Source organism: Oenanthe melanoleuca, chromosome 4 (assembly GCF_029582105.1).
Source record: "Oenanthe melanoleuca isolate GR-GAL-2019-014 chromosome 4, OMel1.0, whole genome shotgun sequence".
NCBI lineage: Eukaryota > Metazoa > Chordata > Aves > Passeriformes > Muscicapidae > Oenanthe > Oenanthe melanoleuca.
The window spans coordinates 23,360,824-23,377,239 of record NC_079337.1 but is presented as its reverse complement, the minus strand read 5'-3'; the positions used below and the strand labels follow the sequence as shown (position 1 = coordinate 23,377,239).

Sequence of the window (16,416 nt, the reverse complement as noted above, 5' to 3'; positions counted from 1 at the left end):
ACTTCTGTGGCAATGCCTCTGAATCATCTGTGGTACAAGAGACTGGGAAGTGGGAGCTGGTGCAGGTGCCCCAAAGTTGGTTGGTTGTTCTGACATCAAAGCTGGATTTAGAGATTTTTGATATCTGATTTCAATTCTCTGTGGGTGCTTTGGCATTCTCAGTTCCCCCACAATGGAGCTCTCACAGCCATCATGTTGCAGAGGAGCTCATGTAGAGCAGGAAAAGAGGGAAGATGTTTGGAATATCAGATGACAATGGTGGTTTCTGATGCATAGAGAAAGAATGGGGGACTGAAAGAGGCATATGAGTCAGGTGTTCTCACAGAGATGACCATCAGGGAAGGAGGCAATAATGCTGACATTCAGCAATGATGTTAGACTGTGGTCAGCAGTCTGGTGAGGTGGAGACTGCAGTTCATCAGTCTCAGACATATGACATCTGTCTGTCTCTCCAGCTGCCACAAACTTGTTTTCAGGGATGTTCTTTTAAATATGAGAAGCAGAGAAAGCAGATTTTGAAAAATGGTGTCTTAAACCCTTTGTATTCTGCAATGCAAAGTGTATTCTGTAAGGAATACCAGAGTCATTTCCAGGGTAAGGACTGCAGATGCTGCACAAATGCTTATAACCTGAAAACATTCTCTCTCCAGGCAGTGTTGCAGACAAAGGAGAGTTTTTGCACTGACTTCAGTAACACAGGTTTTCCCCCTCATTTTTCTAGAATTTGAGAATGTTTAAACGGAAAAGCAGTTTACTTACTTAGCAGAAGTACTACAGAAGGTAAAGCTGTCATCTCATTTTTCTTGCTCTGTATACATGCTTGCAGAGATGGCTCCCAATAAAAGCTCCACCTTGACAGTGTGCCATGATTTGTGGGTGTTCAAGCCCAGGTGTTAAACAGCAACTTGCTGCCAGTTCCCAGCAGTGTTATTCTACACCCAACCACATCATCTGAGTATTTCCCTCTGTTTTAATGCCTGGTACTTTAGGTCTGCTAGCTGTTTTCATCTGGATAATATTCTTAGTATTCCAACTGCTCATCCATTACAGTAAACATGTTGATCAAAAAGCCAGAAGAGTCTCATGCTGAAACAGATGATAAATAAGCAATTAGAGACAAAACTAGAAAGCAAAACCATCAGAAAAGAGGTGGGGAAAAGGCAGAGATAAAAGGCCAAGAAGAGTCTGCTGAAAAGACTGGACATAGAACAAAGGACATGTTAACAAACCTTCATTCTTTGAGCAGCCTTTATGATACAGTTGTACATGATGTAAAACCAAGACCTGGAGTTTTCCTGTCGTGTTGATTTAGAACTGCACTGTTGACTTCAAAGATTACCTAACATTGTTTTGATGCTCTGTTGTGATGCTGCTGCTGGTAGCCCACCAGACAGTATGAATCAGACACATTGAGACAGAGCCTGTAAGATTTGGGGTCAAACTGAATGTTCCTCAGATTTTTGTGCCTTCTTTAATCATGTCTTCTGTAAGGTCCCAGTTCTACAGAGCAGGAAGCTGCCTTCAAAATCAAGCAGAGTAGGTAGCTCATGATCTCTCCAAATGTTGAGGAGAAAACAATGCTGTGAAATATCACAGTCACAGTGAGAGGCAGACAAGGAAAACCCCAGCAGCTCTGTATGTACACTGTGCATGGGGCAGGAAACACAGATCACTTCCTTTGAGAAGACAGGATTCAGCAGAGTGATGCCAATATGGACCTAAGGGTGATAATTTGTCTTAAAGATGGGATAGAATAGGAAGACTTGTAGCTGTGCTACCTCAGGGACAGCAATGTATATGATGTATTCTGGAGCACGTTTGATGCTGTTCTGTGGAAAGCAATGTACAGCCCTGCATATTTTGGGCATACTGTGCTGCCTTTTAAGTTACTTAGAAATGTAACTCATTTCTAGTTTGACCTACATGAGGAATAGAAGGTGAATTAAGTTGAATAAAATTTTAAGGTGGATTATTCTGTGTTAAACATTTGGGTTTATACTTTCATGATACATGCAAAATGCACTAAATTAACAGAGATAATAGTATCCTCCCAGAAATTTTGCTGATCCACTTGCAGTCTTTCAGGTTACCTTCTTCCATATGTCCTTCTGAAGCCAAGGCCATCTTTAAACAGATGCTACCTTCTCCCAGTAGGACACAAAATGTAGGTAGTTCTGTAGAGAATGTGTAGATTTATAAGGTGTAGAATAACAGGTTGGAATGATCTAGACCTAAAATGCTTGTTGAAATTCATTATGTGGGCTGAGAGACCCATAGGGTGACAGTGTGAGTGAGATCTTATTCAGGAAAAGTCTTTGGAGTTTTTTTCTGTCTGCACTGGGAGAGTCACTGCTCACACTGACTAGTGCTTTGTGAAACAGGGCAACACAGCTCCCTGTTTATTTGGAGGTGTTTGACTCTATTTCCACCAGGTGCAGCTGCACACTCCCCCTGAGCACAGCCCCCTGCATAACTGCCTAGTGCTTGCAGAACAGGATGTTGTTTTCCATGGCATTATTGTTTGGACAAGGAAAACTTACGAGAGGACCCCTGTGAGTCTTGCCTCACTTGGTTCAGAGGGACCTCAGTGAGGTTTGTTTTCTGGTTGTTAAGATCCGAGTTTTCTTTGGCTCTAGCAAATCATGAGAGTTGGACTACTGCAGGTCGTAGAAATGTTCTTTTCCTGGTGGTCTAGCAGTGGATTGAGAATTCCTTTGAAACATGAATATTTATTGTTTAATAATGCAGGCTTCTGGGACCATTATCCACACAGTTTGAAGGAATGATCTTTGGAAGCTGCAGTATATGTATCCATGATGTAGCACTCTGTGAATCAGACCTCATGTTAACAGCAACGCTGTGTTAAATTGAAGAGTTAAAAATAAATTATCTTAGAAGAAAGTGCTTGTACTTAATCTAGAAGCTGAAGATGGATCTTTCCTCTTTAGGTCTGGCAGAGAAATGGGTCAGAGTTGTATTATTTTAACAAGGAGGTTTGGTGAGAAAAATTGAATCATTAAACTTGCTATGGCAACTGAAAGAAGTAAATCTGTTTCATTACAACTACTGAAAGTTTTTCTTTTAGGAAGGATCTGTGCCACAGCAGTCACTGAGAGTTGAGAGTTTCTGGTTTCTCAGTCTGAGACAGGATCCATGTCTGGAGCTGTCTGAGAGCACAGCATGATTTCCTCTGTGGGATAAATTAACCATGGCTTTGTGCTTGCACACAGTGAGATCCCTCACTATCATCTATGCCTGTGTTGAGCTAAGAATAGAAAAAAGCAACATCAGCAGTGCTGTGGGAAAACTACATCAAGCCAGATGGCTGCTGACAAACTCTTTTCTTGTTTGGGATTAATAATAAAATAGAAAATAATGGTAATTTCTCATCCACATCTTAACCTATATGTCTGATTAGCAGCTAGGAGAAAGTTAGGCTGAAGTCTGTCAAAGGTGGATTTTTCTGGATACACCCAGAAAGCAGTTTAGTTGCCTTGCAGGAAAAAAGACAACCCACAAAGAGCTGAGAGTTTGCTTTGTTAGCTGGTTATTAAAAAGCTTTGAATTCCCTTCTCTACGCCCTCCATTCTGCTTTATCACATTCATGTGGTGCTGAATAAAGAGTTGGTATTTCCATTGTTGCTAAGGTTTGCATCCTGTGAGATCATGTTAGTATTTCTCTCAGACTTCACAGAGAGGATCTCCGCTCTGTCTCCAAAGCGGCGAGTGGGACGAATCCCACGTGTGATGTATTCATTTAGCTCTACAGGCCACATGTTGCATGCAACTGTCCCACCAATGTTGATCTGTTAAAAGCCAAAACAAATCTGAGATCCCAGCTCAGAATCAGGCCCAACTGGGGAGCCAAACAATGACTTGCATTCTTTGTAGTTAGTCTTGACAGCAGGCTATTTGGTTAAAGCATATGTTTGCATTTCCTAATTTATTGGCATGCTTTTAATTTAGATTACTAATTCTTCAGAGAAAGAGAAAAGAAAAAGAAAACATGGCACCCCTGTGGCTATTTCATATGTTTGCTCCATGGGGATCAAGTTCTTGCTCTGAAAGATAGTTCTGTCCTGTCCAAAGCAGGATAGAAAGGAGAGACTCTCACCATGATTGAGCCAGTTGGTTGCTTCATTGTGCCTGATGGCTTTGGAATATTAAGCAATATGCCCAAGACTAAAGGCAAACAAACTCTTTTGTTCATCTCTCAAGTGGAGGTTGGAAACTGTCCTCTTGCCTATGGTTCAGGACACTTTTGATCCTCTAGCCAGCATATTGGCTATAGAGAAGTCAGCTTCCACCTCATTCACAGTCATTATTTTAAAATTTACTGAAGTATGATTAATTGAAACAGAGAAGAAAAACTTTTTTGCTTAATTAGTGAGTAATAAACTGAGTTGCAGTACCAATTTATTTGTGGCAACCAGTCTCACAGACATTGTATGAATATAAAAGGCTGTGTAGATGTGATACAGAAAAGACTCTGACAGCAGAAGTTGTCTGTAGCATGTGGTAGCACAGCCTAGTGGCACAGGTATTTGCACAGGATATTAATAAACAGCGATAGTATGTACAAGACTGAGTAAGAGCCTAAATTTCTTTTCTAACATTTGGGTACCTAGGAAGCAAGGCTATTCCTGGGATACTGTGTATGTCCATTTCCTTGAGTCCCTTGTCTCACCTTTGCAGTATAGCTACTGCCTCTTTGCCAAGTGAGAGAGGATGATGAAGGACTGACCTGGTAGCTCTGGAGAGCTCTCACTTTCTGGTTGTGTCTTTTCTCCTCTTCTTCAGTCCTCACTGTCATCAGGGGATGATTGTACAGACCAGATCTGGCAGAGTGTGCAGAACAATAAGTGCAGTGGTACTGTCATTTCTGTGGTACATGAAACTTCATCTGTCTTACTGAGTGCTGCTTGGCATCTGCAGTGAAAGGCAAATGGACAACCTCCATGCTGTTTCTTCTGCTGGGAGTGGTAGTAGCCATGATTTTCTGCCAGGACTGACTCTGCACTTGGACTTTATGATGTGTTTAAAAAAAGGTTAATTGTTTCTGGGGGAATCCCTGCTGATATCTGTTCCATCAGAATACCTATTTAGGCACGGCTCTTCTCAGCATTGAAGGTGGGTCTGAAGCCAGCAGTGTCTCGATTGCTTGTACTGGAGAAGTGATGACACAGTCTAGGTACAAATGCCAGTGGCTCTTCCTGCCTTTCACTGACTTGGTTCACTAGTACAGCGTGCAGTACTTCAGCATAAAAACAAATGAGACATCATAATAAGAACTGATGAGAGCCTGGTGACTGAGACACTGGCTGGGAATATTTTCTTCAAATATTTGCTGGAGGCCCTGCTGAAATTCAAGACCTTATCTCCCAAGCTCAATAAAGTATGCTTGCCATCAGTCTCCTCACCCTTCAGCACATTATGGTGTCTGTCTTACTCTCCCCCTGGAGTGCTTATCCATTACATTTTATAGCTTCAGACACAGAGACTCAAACTGTGTGACTTCTTAGCACAACAGTCTCACCACTTAATATTGCTACAGCCTGCAGTGAAACTCTGTGGTGCCTATAAAATATGTATGGTAGCAAATGACTCCAGCAAAAATATCAAGAAAATGCCATTGCACTGAGAAAAGAGGCTAAGTGCTCCTCTGTCAAAAGGAGAAGACTAAAGTAAACATAAACCTCACTGCTGCTTGATTCTCAAATCAGGGGAATGACATTACCCACTTGGACTGTAGATAGACAGTTCCTTACTCAACCTTCTTGGGAAGTCAGCAAAAAGAAGGAACATCTTCAGGACTTGGAAGGACTTGTTCAACTATAAAAATCCCCAACTTTTATCATCTATCATCTGTACAAATTTCCTTGAGTATTTCTATCATGCATTCATGGAATTTTGAATTAAAAGTTAGGAAGGAAAGAAATATTCTCTCTCTCCAAGTGAAATGTTTAACATTTCTGTGTTCTGTGACCTGACTGGTAAAGGTTACCCTTGGTGGACTGATACAGGTGACATTCTGGCACAGCACAAGCAACACCCATTTCAAACATTGCAAAAATCCCATTGCTATACATTTTTTGACAAATAATCAATAGTATATTTTATACAAGGGTACAAAACTAATTGGAATGGCTGAGGAAAAACCATGTCAGTAAACAATGCTCTTAATCAGACAATGCATTCTGAAAATGTGACTCATTATCACAGGCAAATCTAGTTTGTGTCATGCTACGAGTGGCTTGATTGCCTGTAAGTGGGATAAAAAATAAGATTGTTTAAATGCAGCTTCAGGGAGTGCTACATATTTTATCTCAGTTTCATCTGGTTTCTCATGATATCAAAGCTGTGTTTAGTATGGATGGAGATTTACAACCAGAAAATGATACATATAGCTGAAGAATGTGAATGGATGATGTGCCTTGTAGAATTAGTTATCATTTCTTGGGAAGTAGAGCTGGTTTACAACTTGCTTCTTCCCTCTCCATCTGGGACTGATCTGTGTCTTTGTGTTGCATATAGGAAATGTTCTCTACAATTCTCTGAATGTAAAGACTGTTCCAGGCACTGTGGTGTAGGAGATTCCGAAAACCTTGACTTATGCATAGATTATAGTTAACATGCACATTTTTAGATGTTTTCTTTACCCTGTATTTTAAAGAAGAAGTATACCTAGATTGACTCATCTGACAACAAAGGATCCATTTCTCTCCTGCTAGCCAAGGCTAAGTACACAATATATTACTTTGTTTTATTTTTATGTTTCTATAATGAATGCTACACAGCAATAGAAATTTATCTGCTGAGAGCAGGAGTTATGCCTATTCTAATGAATGTCTAGTGACTGGAAAACAGACACAAGGCTATATAGGCATTTTTGTTTCAAGGTCCCTGAGATAGACAGCCGAGCTATAAATGGGTAGTGATTTTGGCAGATCAAAACAGTTGATGGCAGCAGGCATTTGCAAGAGCGTCACTTGCATGGCTGGCTGGTAGCTGGTCTTTTGAGTGGACCTGTTAGTTGTCTAAGCTACATGTAATACACTTATTTTTTGATGTGCTGCAGTCATTTGCCTTAGGCAGGTAAGTTTTGGCTTATTGTAATTCAAAAGCATAATTTTTATTTAGGAAGTGGACTCTAGACTGGGAAGAAAGGCTGGGTTCTGTTGATTTCCCTAGCAATTTTTGAAGTTGTCTTTTGTTACTTCTACCATTCACAAGGACAGAGCTTAGAGCTGACAATTAGATACGTATCTTAAAATATCTTTTCCATGTCACTCAGCTTAAAATCCAGAAGTAAAACAATCACTAGATATGGTATGTGAGAGCACCCATTAGCACCATTCAGGATCAGGAAACTCTTTTTTTTAAGAAGCTATTTGAGGACTCAAAATAAAACTGCAAGTAGGCTTCTTGCTGACAAGTTGCAGGTGTATGCCACATGCCCATATTGGAAAAAAGATGCAGTTATGAGGGTCTTGATGACAGACAAGGGTCTAAAATGCCTTCATCTCCAGGTTTTAGTCAGTCCATCTGTTTTTTATTTGCATTTCCTCCAGCTAGCAGAGTTAGTATTTTCCAAACTCAGTATAACCAGGCACAAGTCTCTATAAAATCACTTTTTTTTTTTTTTTTTTGGTATTGTAAGATCCTTAGGTTAGTAAGGTATCATTTAAATCAGAGAAGTCTTACTTTTATGGTAACTATATAATAAATTTAAGTCAGTTTTCTTTATTATTTTTGGAAAAAATTGAGGGAAAGGAGTGATGAGGTTGAGGAAAGAGCACTTTAGCTCCACTTTGCTAGAATAAGTAGAATCTGCTTATATCTTGAGAGTACCAAAAAAAGTATTTCTGTTTGTATTCTCTTATTGGTACTTCTAGATTAGAAGGTCTGGCCTTTGATTTCATCCTCTTGAGGAAATGTTCATTCTTAAGGCTAAAATGCTCCCACAGTACTTTGGATTAGTCCAAACAGCTGCACCCTGGAAAAATTCTCAAAGGCACATATTCAGAGGGCAGAAGTAATGAGGCAACAGCACATGAGAAATATCCAGCCAGCACCTTCGGTACTGTAATGTAAATTTTGACAAAGAAAACAACTCATGAGGTCACATAAGAAATGGCATAGTGTCCCCACCCACTACTGACATGAAAGAAATTTGTTTGGTTAGAAGACCTCTTGTTTTTTATGTGATTCTCAACAGAATGGCATGAAGATAGATAAACAAGTGTTTCCATCTAAAGAAAGAACTTTCAAAGTGAATTCTCAAAGACCTTGAAGTTTTTATTTTCTGGGAGAACTATAAGTCTTGATTTCAAATATGATTACCAAAAAGTAATCATTCTACACTGGAAATTAGTCAGTTAAGCTTCTTTTGGGGAGGTGAACAATTGCAAAATAATTTTGAAAAGTAGTAGTTATATTTATTTGAAGTACTGGAGAAAATTATTTGAGGAAGTGTAAACACAATGCACAAAATTTATTATATATATAATTTATATATATATATATAATTTATTATAATTTTTTTAAATATAAACAGATTCCTCAAGAATAATTTTGAGGAATGAAAAAAAATCTGTAATTAATTTAATAGGCAGTAAAACTAGATTCAAACAGATAGCATAGTTGTAGCTGTGTGGGAGTCAGCAGAAAGCATCCTGGAATGTGGCAGTGTGTGTTATTATGTCTCAAGAATCCTCTCTTTACCTTTTGTAGGAACAAAGTTTTCCTTATCTTTATGGAGAATGCAGTGCTTTTGCTTTTTTTTTTTTTTTTAAGTTTATTTTCCTGTGAGGTAATGCTAGTTTTGATGAATATAGAAGAATTGTATACCCATTTATCTGTTTGCAGGGCATTATATGTGCAAGATATTTTATGCTCTCTAATATATTCCATGCTGCTTACCCTACAGTGTTGTTTAGCAGGTGACAGGTTTAAGGAGTATACTAAGACCATAAAGTCCACTGTTGTAAGTGGATAAAAGGTTATGGAATTGAAATGCTGACCAGTGATTTCTGTTCACTTTCCAGAAGTCCCACTGGTGTAGGGCAGAGATGAGTGGTGCAATCACAGACATTTGAATGAGTGTGAGCTCACTGTGACACTGAGCTTGTTTGACAACTGTCAAAGGAAAAATGCCTTCTCAGAGTTTAAAATGAAATTTTACCTATTGGAGGGTGTGTTTCAATATTTTTACTGGTTTTCATGGCTGTGTTGATTGTTCAGTGTGGAGTTTTAACCTCTAGCCTATGAATCAGATCCCTGAATCCACAAAAATATGAAATCTCTTGTGCCCACATATGTTTGAAGTAAGGAAAGGTGAAACCATGGGCAAGTAGGTTCTAGCTCTTATTCTTTAATGCCCCACAGTTGTGTGAGCTTAAAGATTGCTGTGTGGCTGCAGTGGAGCATCCCTAGTGGCATCTCCTAGCCCCGTGAGTTGTTACCTCAGCTATTGCTTTATTTTGGACGTTTCAGCGGTAGTTGGTTCTCTTTTGTTTGTTTGCTTGTTTCGGTTTTTTGGTTTTTATTTTTTTTTACTGAGGTGCATCCATTCCTCTTTGTCCTGCCCCCCAGGCCTACCCTTGCAGTAACGACAAGGAGTGCGAGGTTGGGCGGTACTGCCACAGCCCTCACCAAGCCACGTCCGCCTGCATGGTGTGCCGCAGGAAGAAGAAGCGCTGCCACCGGGACGGGATGTGCTGCCCCGGGAGCCGCTGCAACAACGGTACGGCTGCAGCTCTGGCCTCTTCTGCACCAATCAGCCCTTCAACACCATCTGTATCTATCAGTGTGCCCAGCAACAGACATCTTTCCTGAGTGATAGCTCTTCTTTTAAAAGAAGAATCAACTTAATTGTCTACTTTGTTCCACTCTGCCTAATTTTCTTTAATAGGATTTCTGTGTTTAGGGCTCAGCTACTATCAGTCTTTTCTTATGTTTTGTGGTGAAGAAACAAAAAATGCTGCTCTACATTCAGTGTAGACTGCACAAAAGTAATATTTTAAGGAAGCAGACTTAATGAATCCTGTATCTACTCTCCCTGGGGAGGGTTATAACCATACAGTTTGCATTCCCATGGAGATTGGAGAGATGTCTCTAAGGAGCTCTCCAGGGACTCAGACATAAAGCCAGAGTGACAGAGAGACTGAGGCAGGGTCTGGCCCACCCTGACCCCGGGGTGGTGTGGATGAAGTGGCTAAATAAGTAATAAAGGGACAGGAATGCCTAAAGAGCTAGAAACTGAAAGCTTTAATACAAGGAGAAATAAAAAGTGGTGTATATAACCCAAAATGCCTGCTCACACCTACCTCTAAGAAATAAAGTCCTTGCTTCCTAGAAGTCCTATGTCTGCAGGTCTGTGGAGCTCCTTTAGAAGACCCTGAAAGGGGGCTTGAGCACACACTTATATGGACTATGATGGAATGTTCTAGAAAGCTTCCAGCCAATCACAGACCATTGTGTAATCTCCATTTGCATGGCCACTCCCAGTTCTTCCCATAATCCTTTTCTTCTCCTTTACTTCTCACCATAGCTTGACTGGATGTTATCTATCTTGCTTCTCAATGCCCAGGAGACAGTGTTATTTGTTGTTCACAGTCAGTGACTCCCAGGCAGTTTACAGCCTGTTCTTTCCAAGCTGTCTTGCTGTAATTGTTTGACAGTGAGTGAAGTAGAGCTGTGGTGAAGCTAAGTGCCAGGACCCAAAGGTGAACTGTGATTGGAGATGAGCATCACTGAGCCAAATGCCAGTGCATTCATCCTGACTTGGTCAGTGCATGTCTTTCAGCTGCTTTTCCTCTTATTCCAATCTCTGAGTGTCTGTTTTTCCTTGCAGGTATTTGCACCCCTGTTACTGAAAGCATCCTTACTCCTCACATCCCTGCTCTAGAAGGGCCACGCAACAAGAAGAACGGTCATTATGCAAGTAAGGATTTGGGCTGGCACAACCTGGGGAGGCCCCGGTCCAAACTGTCACACATAAAAGGTAAGGTCACATTTGGACTGGACTGCTCTGTTCCTTCATGTCATGAGTCATGTTATTGCTGTTAAGATACAGCAGTGGAAACCAGAAATAGGCAGTAATTTCACAGGGAGTGAATGTCTATTGTGAGAGTTCACAGCATGATTCTGAAAGTGATGTAATGTCAACTGACAGTTCCTGTGATTGAAACAGCATCTGCTTTCTTCTCTGTATCAGATGTGGACTGACAATCACTTTATCAGTTGTGCAAGACTGCAGACATCCTCCTCTTGTAACAGCCATGTAATTGAACACTTGTAATTCTGCTTACAGTCCTGTAGCAGAATTTCTTCTTACTAAGTCTTATGGCAGGTCTCGTGCATTACCCCCTTGAACCTTCCTAAGTAATATCTTCTCTTGTGTTTACATCCTTCAAATAGCCACAGGTGGAAATATCACCTCTCCTTTTTCTCAGTTTCATTTGCTTAAGTATGCACTGAATCTGCACTTTCATATTTTCCCATGAGATAAAATAATTTGGTTGCTCTTTTTAGGACATGAAGGCGATCCCTGCCTACGGTCCTCAGACTGTATTGAGGGACACTGCTGTGCTCGCCATTTCTGGACCAAAATTTGCAAGCCTGTGTTGCATCAGGGGGAGGTGTGCACCAAACAGCGCAAGAAAGGGTCCCATGGACTGGAGATTTTCCAACGATGTGACTGTGCCAAGGGTTTGTCTTGTAAAGTATGGAAAGATGCAACCTCCTCTTCTAAATCAAGACTTCATGTGTGCCAGAAGATCTGAATGAGGATTGGGAAGATAGTGTTCAATGACTGTGGCTTTATGTGTTTAATGCATTGTGGCGTGGTGGCAAAAGGGGACTGCAAATGAAAGTGGAATGGCTAAAGTAACAGTTAGAGTATAAGTCACACCAAATGCATTTCTTTTTGAGCTGGTGGCAAACACAAGTGTAGCTGGAGTTCACCTACTGCGCAGTTCTCCTGTAAATAATTCTACAGTTTGTGGGAAATGCTAGTATGCAAACAAATAGGGTGGAAATGAATGTCACTTACCTTGCTGTGTTGTCCCATAATGTTTCAGGGTTCAGTGTTAGGGCTACAGCGGGGTCTCCAGCGTGGCAAGGATTTTCTACAGAAATTGTATACATTGTACTCCTATAGGAAGCAGTGCATGCCAGGAAGATTCATCTGTCAACACATTATTGGCCGCATTGCAGGTGTGAGAAATGGAAATAAAGTTACTGTGAATGTTCACATGCGCTGGTTATTCAGGGCTGACCCTTCAGCATGGAAGCACTCCTGCAGGACATGAGTGCTATGTTTTGCAGGCCCTTGTGAAGAAGGTAAAAACTGGCCATCTCAAAATTTCAAGAGAGCAGCAGTTTATCTAAGAGGAGGCATTTAAATAGGGTTTTGTTTCCTATACATGGGTAAATTGAAATGCTTTATGTAGTTCAATGTCATAGTAAGGCACTTAATCACTTGTATTTGCCTCAGTTTACTGCTAATATACATTGGGTTGAACAGATGAAGCAAATATGTGTGCATGCTGAATCCAGAATTATATACAGGCAGTTCCTCATTATTTCTAAATATACTTTCCTTGCCTAGGCATTCTTGCATTATAGACATTTCCAAAAGAAATATCAGAGGGTTGAAGTGCTTATCATGAAGAGCTTTGAAGATGTTTCTCTGTTGCTGTTATAATATAATATATATAACACCTCAACATTTGTTGAAGTGTTTCAAGCATACTGCTACAAACTCAAATATTTACGTTTTATGGCACTCTGCAGCAGGATAATGGATTTGTTCTCCAGACAGCAAAGAAAGAGGAGTTTGGTCTTGTGAGCACCTCCTCTCCTGCAGAAGAGGATGTAAGAAGATGGCATGACCACAAATGACTTGTTAAACATCTTGTGATGTCACAGCATACCAGCCTCCAGCATGCATTCATCCTGAAACTGATGTCCTCTCACTCTGCAATGTTCTGCCAGGAATGACAGAAATATAGACTGTGGAAACAGCTGCCAAGCCTACATTGTTTGTGTACTGGTTAAACAAAAAGGACAGCCTCTGTCCCTTGACTTGTCTCCCAGGTCTTATCAAATTTATAAAATTTTACTTATTTGCAAATATTCCTTTGTATAAACTTTGGTAAAGAGACTGATACTACTTTAAAGAAGTCTGATTCTATAATTGACCTACTGCTAAGTTGTAATTACCCATTTATAATTACCCAGTTTAATTTTCTGTAATACAAGTGACTTTTCTGCTTGTTCAGTTCTGCATAATGTGGGTAGGCCACTAAGTAGTTTAACATGCAACCATTACCTGACACATTTTTCCACCAGTGGGATGCTTTAAAGTTTAGCTTAGCTACACACTTGACTCAGTCTCCCTAATTAGAACACAGACCTCAGCTTCATGCCCTTATATTTCTTAAGAGTCTAAAGCAGAAGAGTATTTCACACACATCTTTCCCTACTGGAAACAGCTCTTCTTACTCCAGCATTTTCCAAAGTCACCAGAACAGGAATAAGGCTCAGAAATTTCAAAGTATTGTAAAAGTTGAGGAACCAATTCTGCAAGTTTTATTTACTCAGAAGAAAAACTCAATTGCTCTCATTGTCACTACATATAAAAGAAAATGATACCCAGCATGAGCAGAGGGGTTACAGAAACAGGGTCCCAGCTTTTTTTAGCTCTTCTTATTGGCCTACCTGCCATTTTGCTCTTGCAAAACACAGTTATTTGGGATAATTTATTTACAGGAAATTTTTAATGAGATGTATTTTCTTATAGAGATATTTCTTACACAAAGCTTTGTAGCAAAATATATTTGCAGCCTGTTGACATTAATGTAGAAAAATGTATAATAAGATTAAATATATTAAATTTCCTTTCACATTCCTCCCCAAATATTTTACCCATATTCTTTTTCTTACCTGCTGCTTAAGAAGATTAATTTTTTACATGCAAATCAATCAGAAAAAAATCATATATCTTAGCTATGCAAGTAAAAACATCTAATTGTACTTGTGTCTATGTGTAGGCTGAGTTTTGGTAAAAAACATGAAAGTAATCTTAAGATCTCTTTACAACATTTCTACAAAACTGGTTTAGGTGACAACTACCTGTGTGCTTCTCTTAGGTTGGTTTACACCTAAACACTCAAGAATACATTTTGAAAGTAGTGCACCTGGTTGTGTAATGTAAAATCAACCAGGGTAAGTAGGAAAGGTATCCAGACTATTTCCTGGATAGTGATACATACCAGAGGGACTAATGATGGATAAAGGTGGAATTCAAATTACACAGCATTTTGTTAGAGGCTACAGCATGCAAATGAACTCCTGCAAAATCTATAACTAGCAATTCTGAAATGGCAACTTCCAGCATTCAGCTCTAATAACATGAAACAATTCATGTGGCACAACTGAGAATACTGTTAGTAAAACCAGCCAAGTTTTGATCCCAGAAAACTCCTGAAGAGCACAATAAATATTGCAAAATAATGGCTGTGGTTATTGAGCAATGGTCTTGATATCCCTGTTAGTTGTTTCTGGTAACCCTTTGCTCCAACAGATGTACATTTGGGGGATGGAATGGTCTCCAAGTCACATGAGTGATTGTGTAAAATGAAAAGATTTAGCTACTGTCATTTGCAATATTGGGTTGGTAGGCCTTTGAAAATTCCAACATTTTTAACATCAACATAATGAAGCTGTGAGCATTTTCAGAGCCCAATGACTTCAACAGAGACTGCCAAAGCCTTCAGAGATTTAATCTGGGAACAAAAACAATAGGCACAGGCAGTTCCTAGCACACCAAAAATGCTGAGCCACAGAGTAGCATGCAAGCAGTTTCGTAAGAGTGAACTTTGGTTGCTTAGAAGACAGTCAGTCAATGTTTTGTGGAAATATACATCAGTCTGAGACTAAAAGAACAGCTAAATTTGGGGATAATTGCTCTCACTCACTGTGTCACTCATCACGGGAATTAAGAATGAGTTTGGTTCAGTAACATTTCAGAAATCTGCTGTCATGACACAAGTACACAAGATGTTATTGCTGAACAATTCAAATAATTTTCCTATTAGCCTAGAATAGCCTCAGCAATGCAACATCTCTTTCGAAATACTTATTAACTTTCCTAAAAATAATGGATTTCTACTCTGTAACTACATATATTTGATTTACAGTATAAATGTGGGTGTGTATCTATTACTGTACTATTTGCTTTGTCTCATGTTGTTTGTAACCTATAGTATTTATGATTTTAAACACTTTTAAAATGAAAACAATTACAATAGATTTACCTGCTTCTAAAACAACACTTCCAACAGCATACATCCAGCATCTGACACCTAAGCCAGAATTCACTGAAATTCAAGCCATCTTCTGCATGTTATGACTTTCCAGCTCATTGTTTCAGCAACAGCAAAAAAGCCCTCACCAAGCACCATAAAAGATCATGGGCAGAGGCTGAGAAGAAACATTCCTAAACTATTCCTTGTCACCAGCCCTCTCTGCTTTCATTTTAGAGCTCTGCATCATCACCCCCACTAGCAAAAGTAAGTGCTGTCAAAGAAAATTTGTATTTTTCATCCCTTACAGTTTGCTTTCGTTCTAGGAAAGCCATTTAAGAAAGAGATCCTGAAGGTGTAAACCAGCAGAAACTCATTTAACACAGGCTCTAAGCTCAGGCTTTTAGGAGTTTTGAGATCTATACTCTAACTTTCAAAAACTTAATTGCTAGGAGAATAATATAACGCTAAGACAACGTTTATAAAAAATAAAGAAACCTTGTTCTTTGGATTGTCTGTCACATGTTCTGAAAATAACTGTCTACAGTGGGGGAGAAAAAAAACCACTTCCTCCTCACCCAGGCAACCATACCTGTAGTCCCTGAAAAAGGGAAAGCAGTTGTTTTCAATTTCTTTTGCTCTGGGCACAGTGTACACAAAGGAATAATTATTTTGTTTTTAAATCACTCTAATAATAAAGTTATGGTTTCTTACCTAGCTCCCTGGTCTGAGGTATATTTCTCTTTTGCTGCATTACACAGGAGCAAAGAAGCAGACTCAGTTTCAAGATCTGTGCTCCCTCATTTAAATCATAGTGTTTTGCTGAGATAAACAGGCTTTCAGCTCAAGTGCCTTATCAGCTAATACAGTTTTTCACAATGTTCTTTTTAAAAAAAAAACATACCACTACCAAAGAATGCTTACAATACAAGACAGACCCTGTATCCATTCTTACCATTTGTTTAGGTTCAACTTTACGTGGCTTCTCTGAGTTACTGAGAAGCCCCAGATGTTGCTCCAGGTCCCTCTCACTGCTCTGCCACTGCTGTTGCAGGAGGTAAGGGGAAGCACTGAAAAAGCTGGAGGTGGCAAGGGTGAGAGCCAG

The 16,416-nt window shown here is 39.7% G+C and overlaps 1 protein-coding gene across 2 annotated transcripts in view; it reads left to right on the top strand.

The window, feature by feature from the left end:
- The window catches only part of DKK2 (dickkopf WNT signaling pathway inhibitor 2), a 41,339-nt gene extending 25,311 nt beyond the window's left edge, over nt 1-16,028 (top strand). For both annotated transcript variants that reach the window (XM_056490580.1, XM_056490579.1), the window contains 3 exons: nt 9,595-9,745; nt 10,856-11,005; nt 11,536-16,028. In XM_056490580.1, coding sequence (XP_056346555.1) covers nt 9,595-9,745; nt 10,856-11,005; nt 11,536-11,786 — 552 coding nt within the window. In that variant the 3' untranslated portion in view covers nt 11,787-16,028. The remainder of the gene's footprint in view (nt 1-9,594; nt 9,746-10,855; nt 11,006-11,535) is intronic.
- The last annotated feature ends 388 nt before the right edge of the window (nt 16,029-16,416 follow it).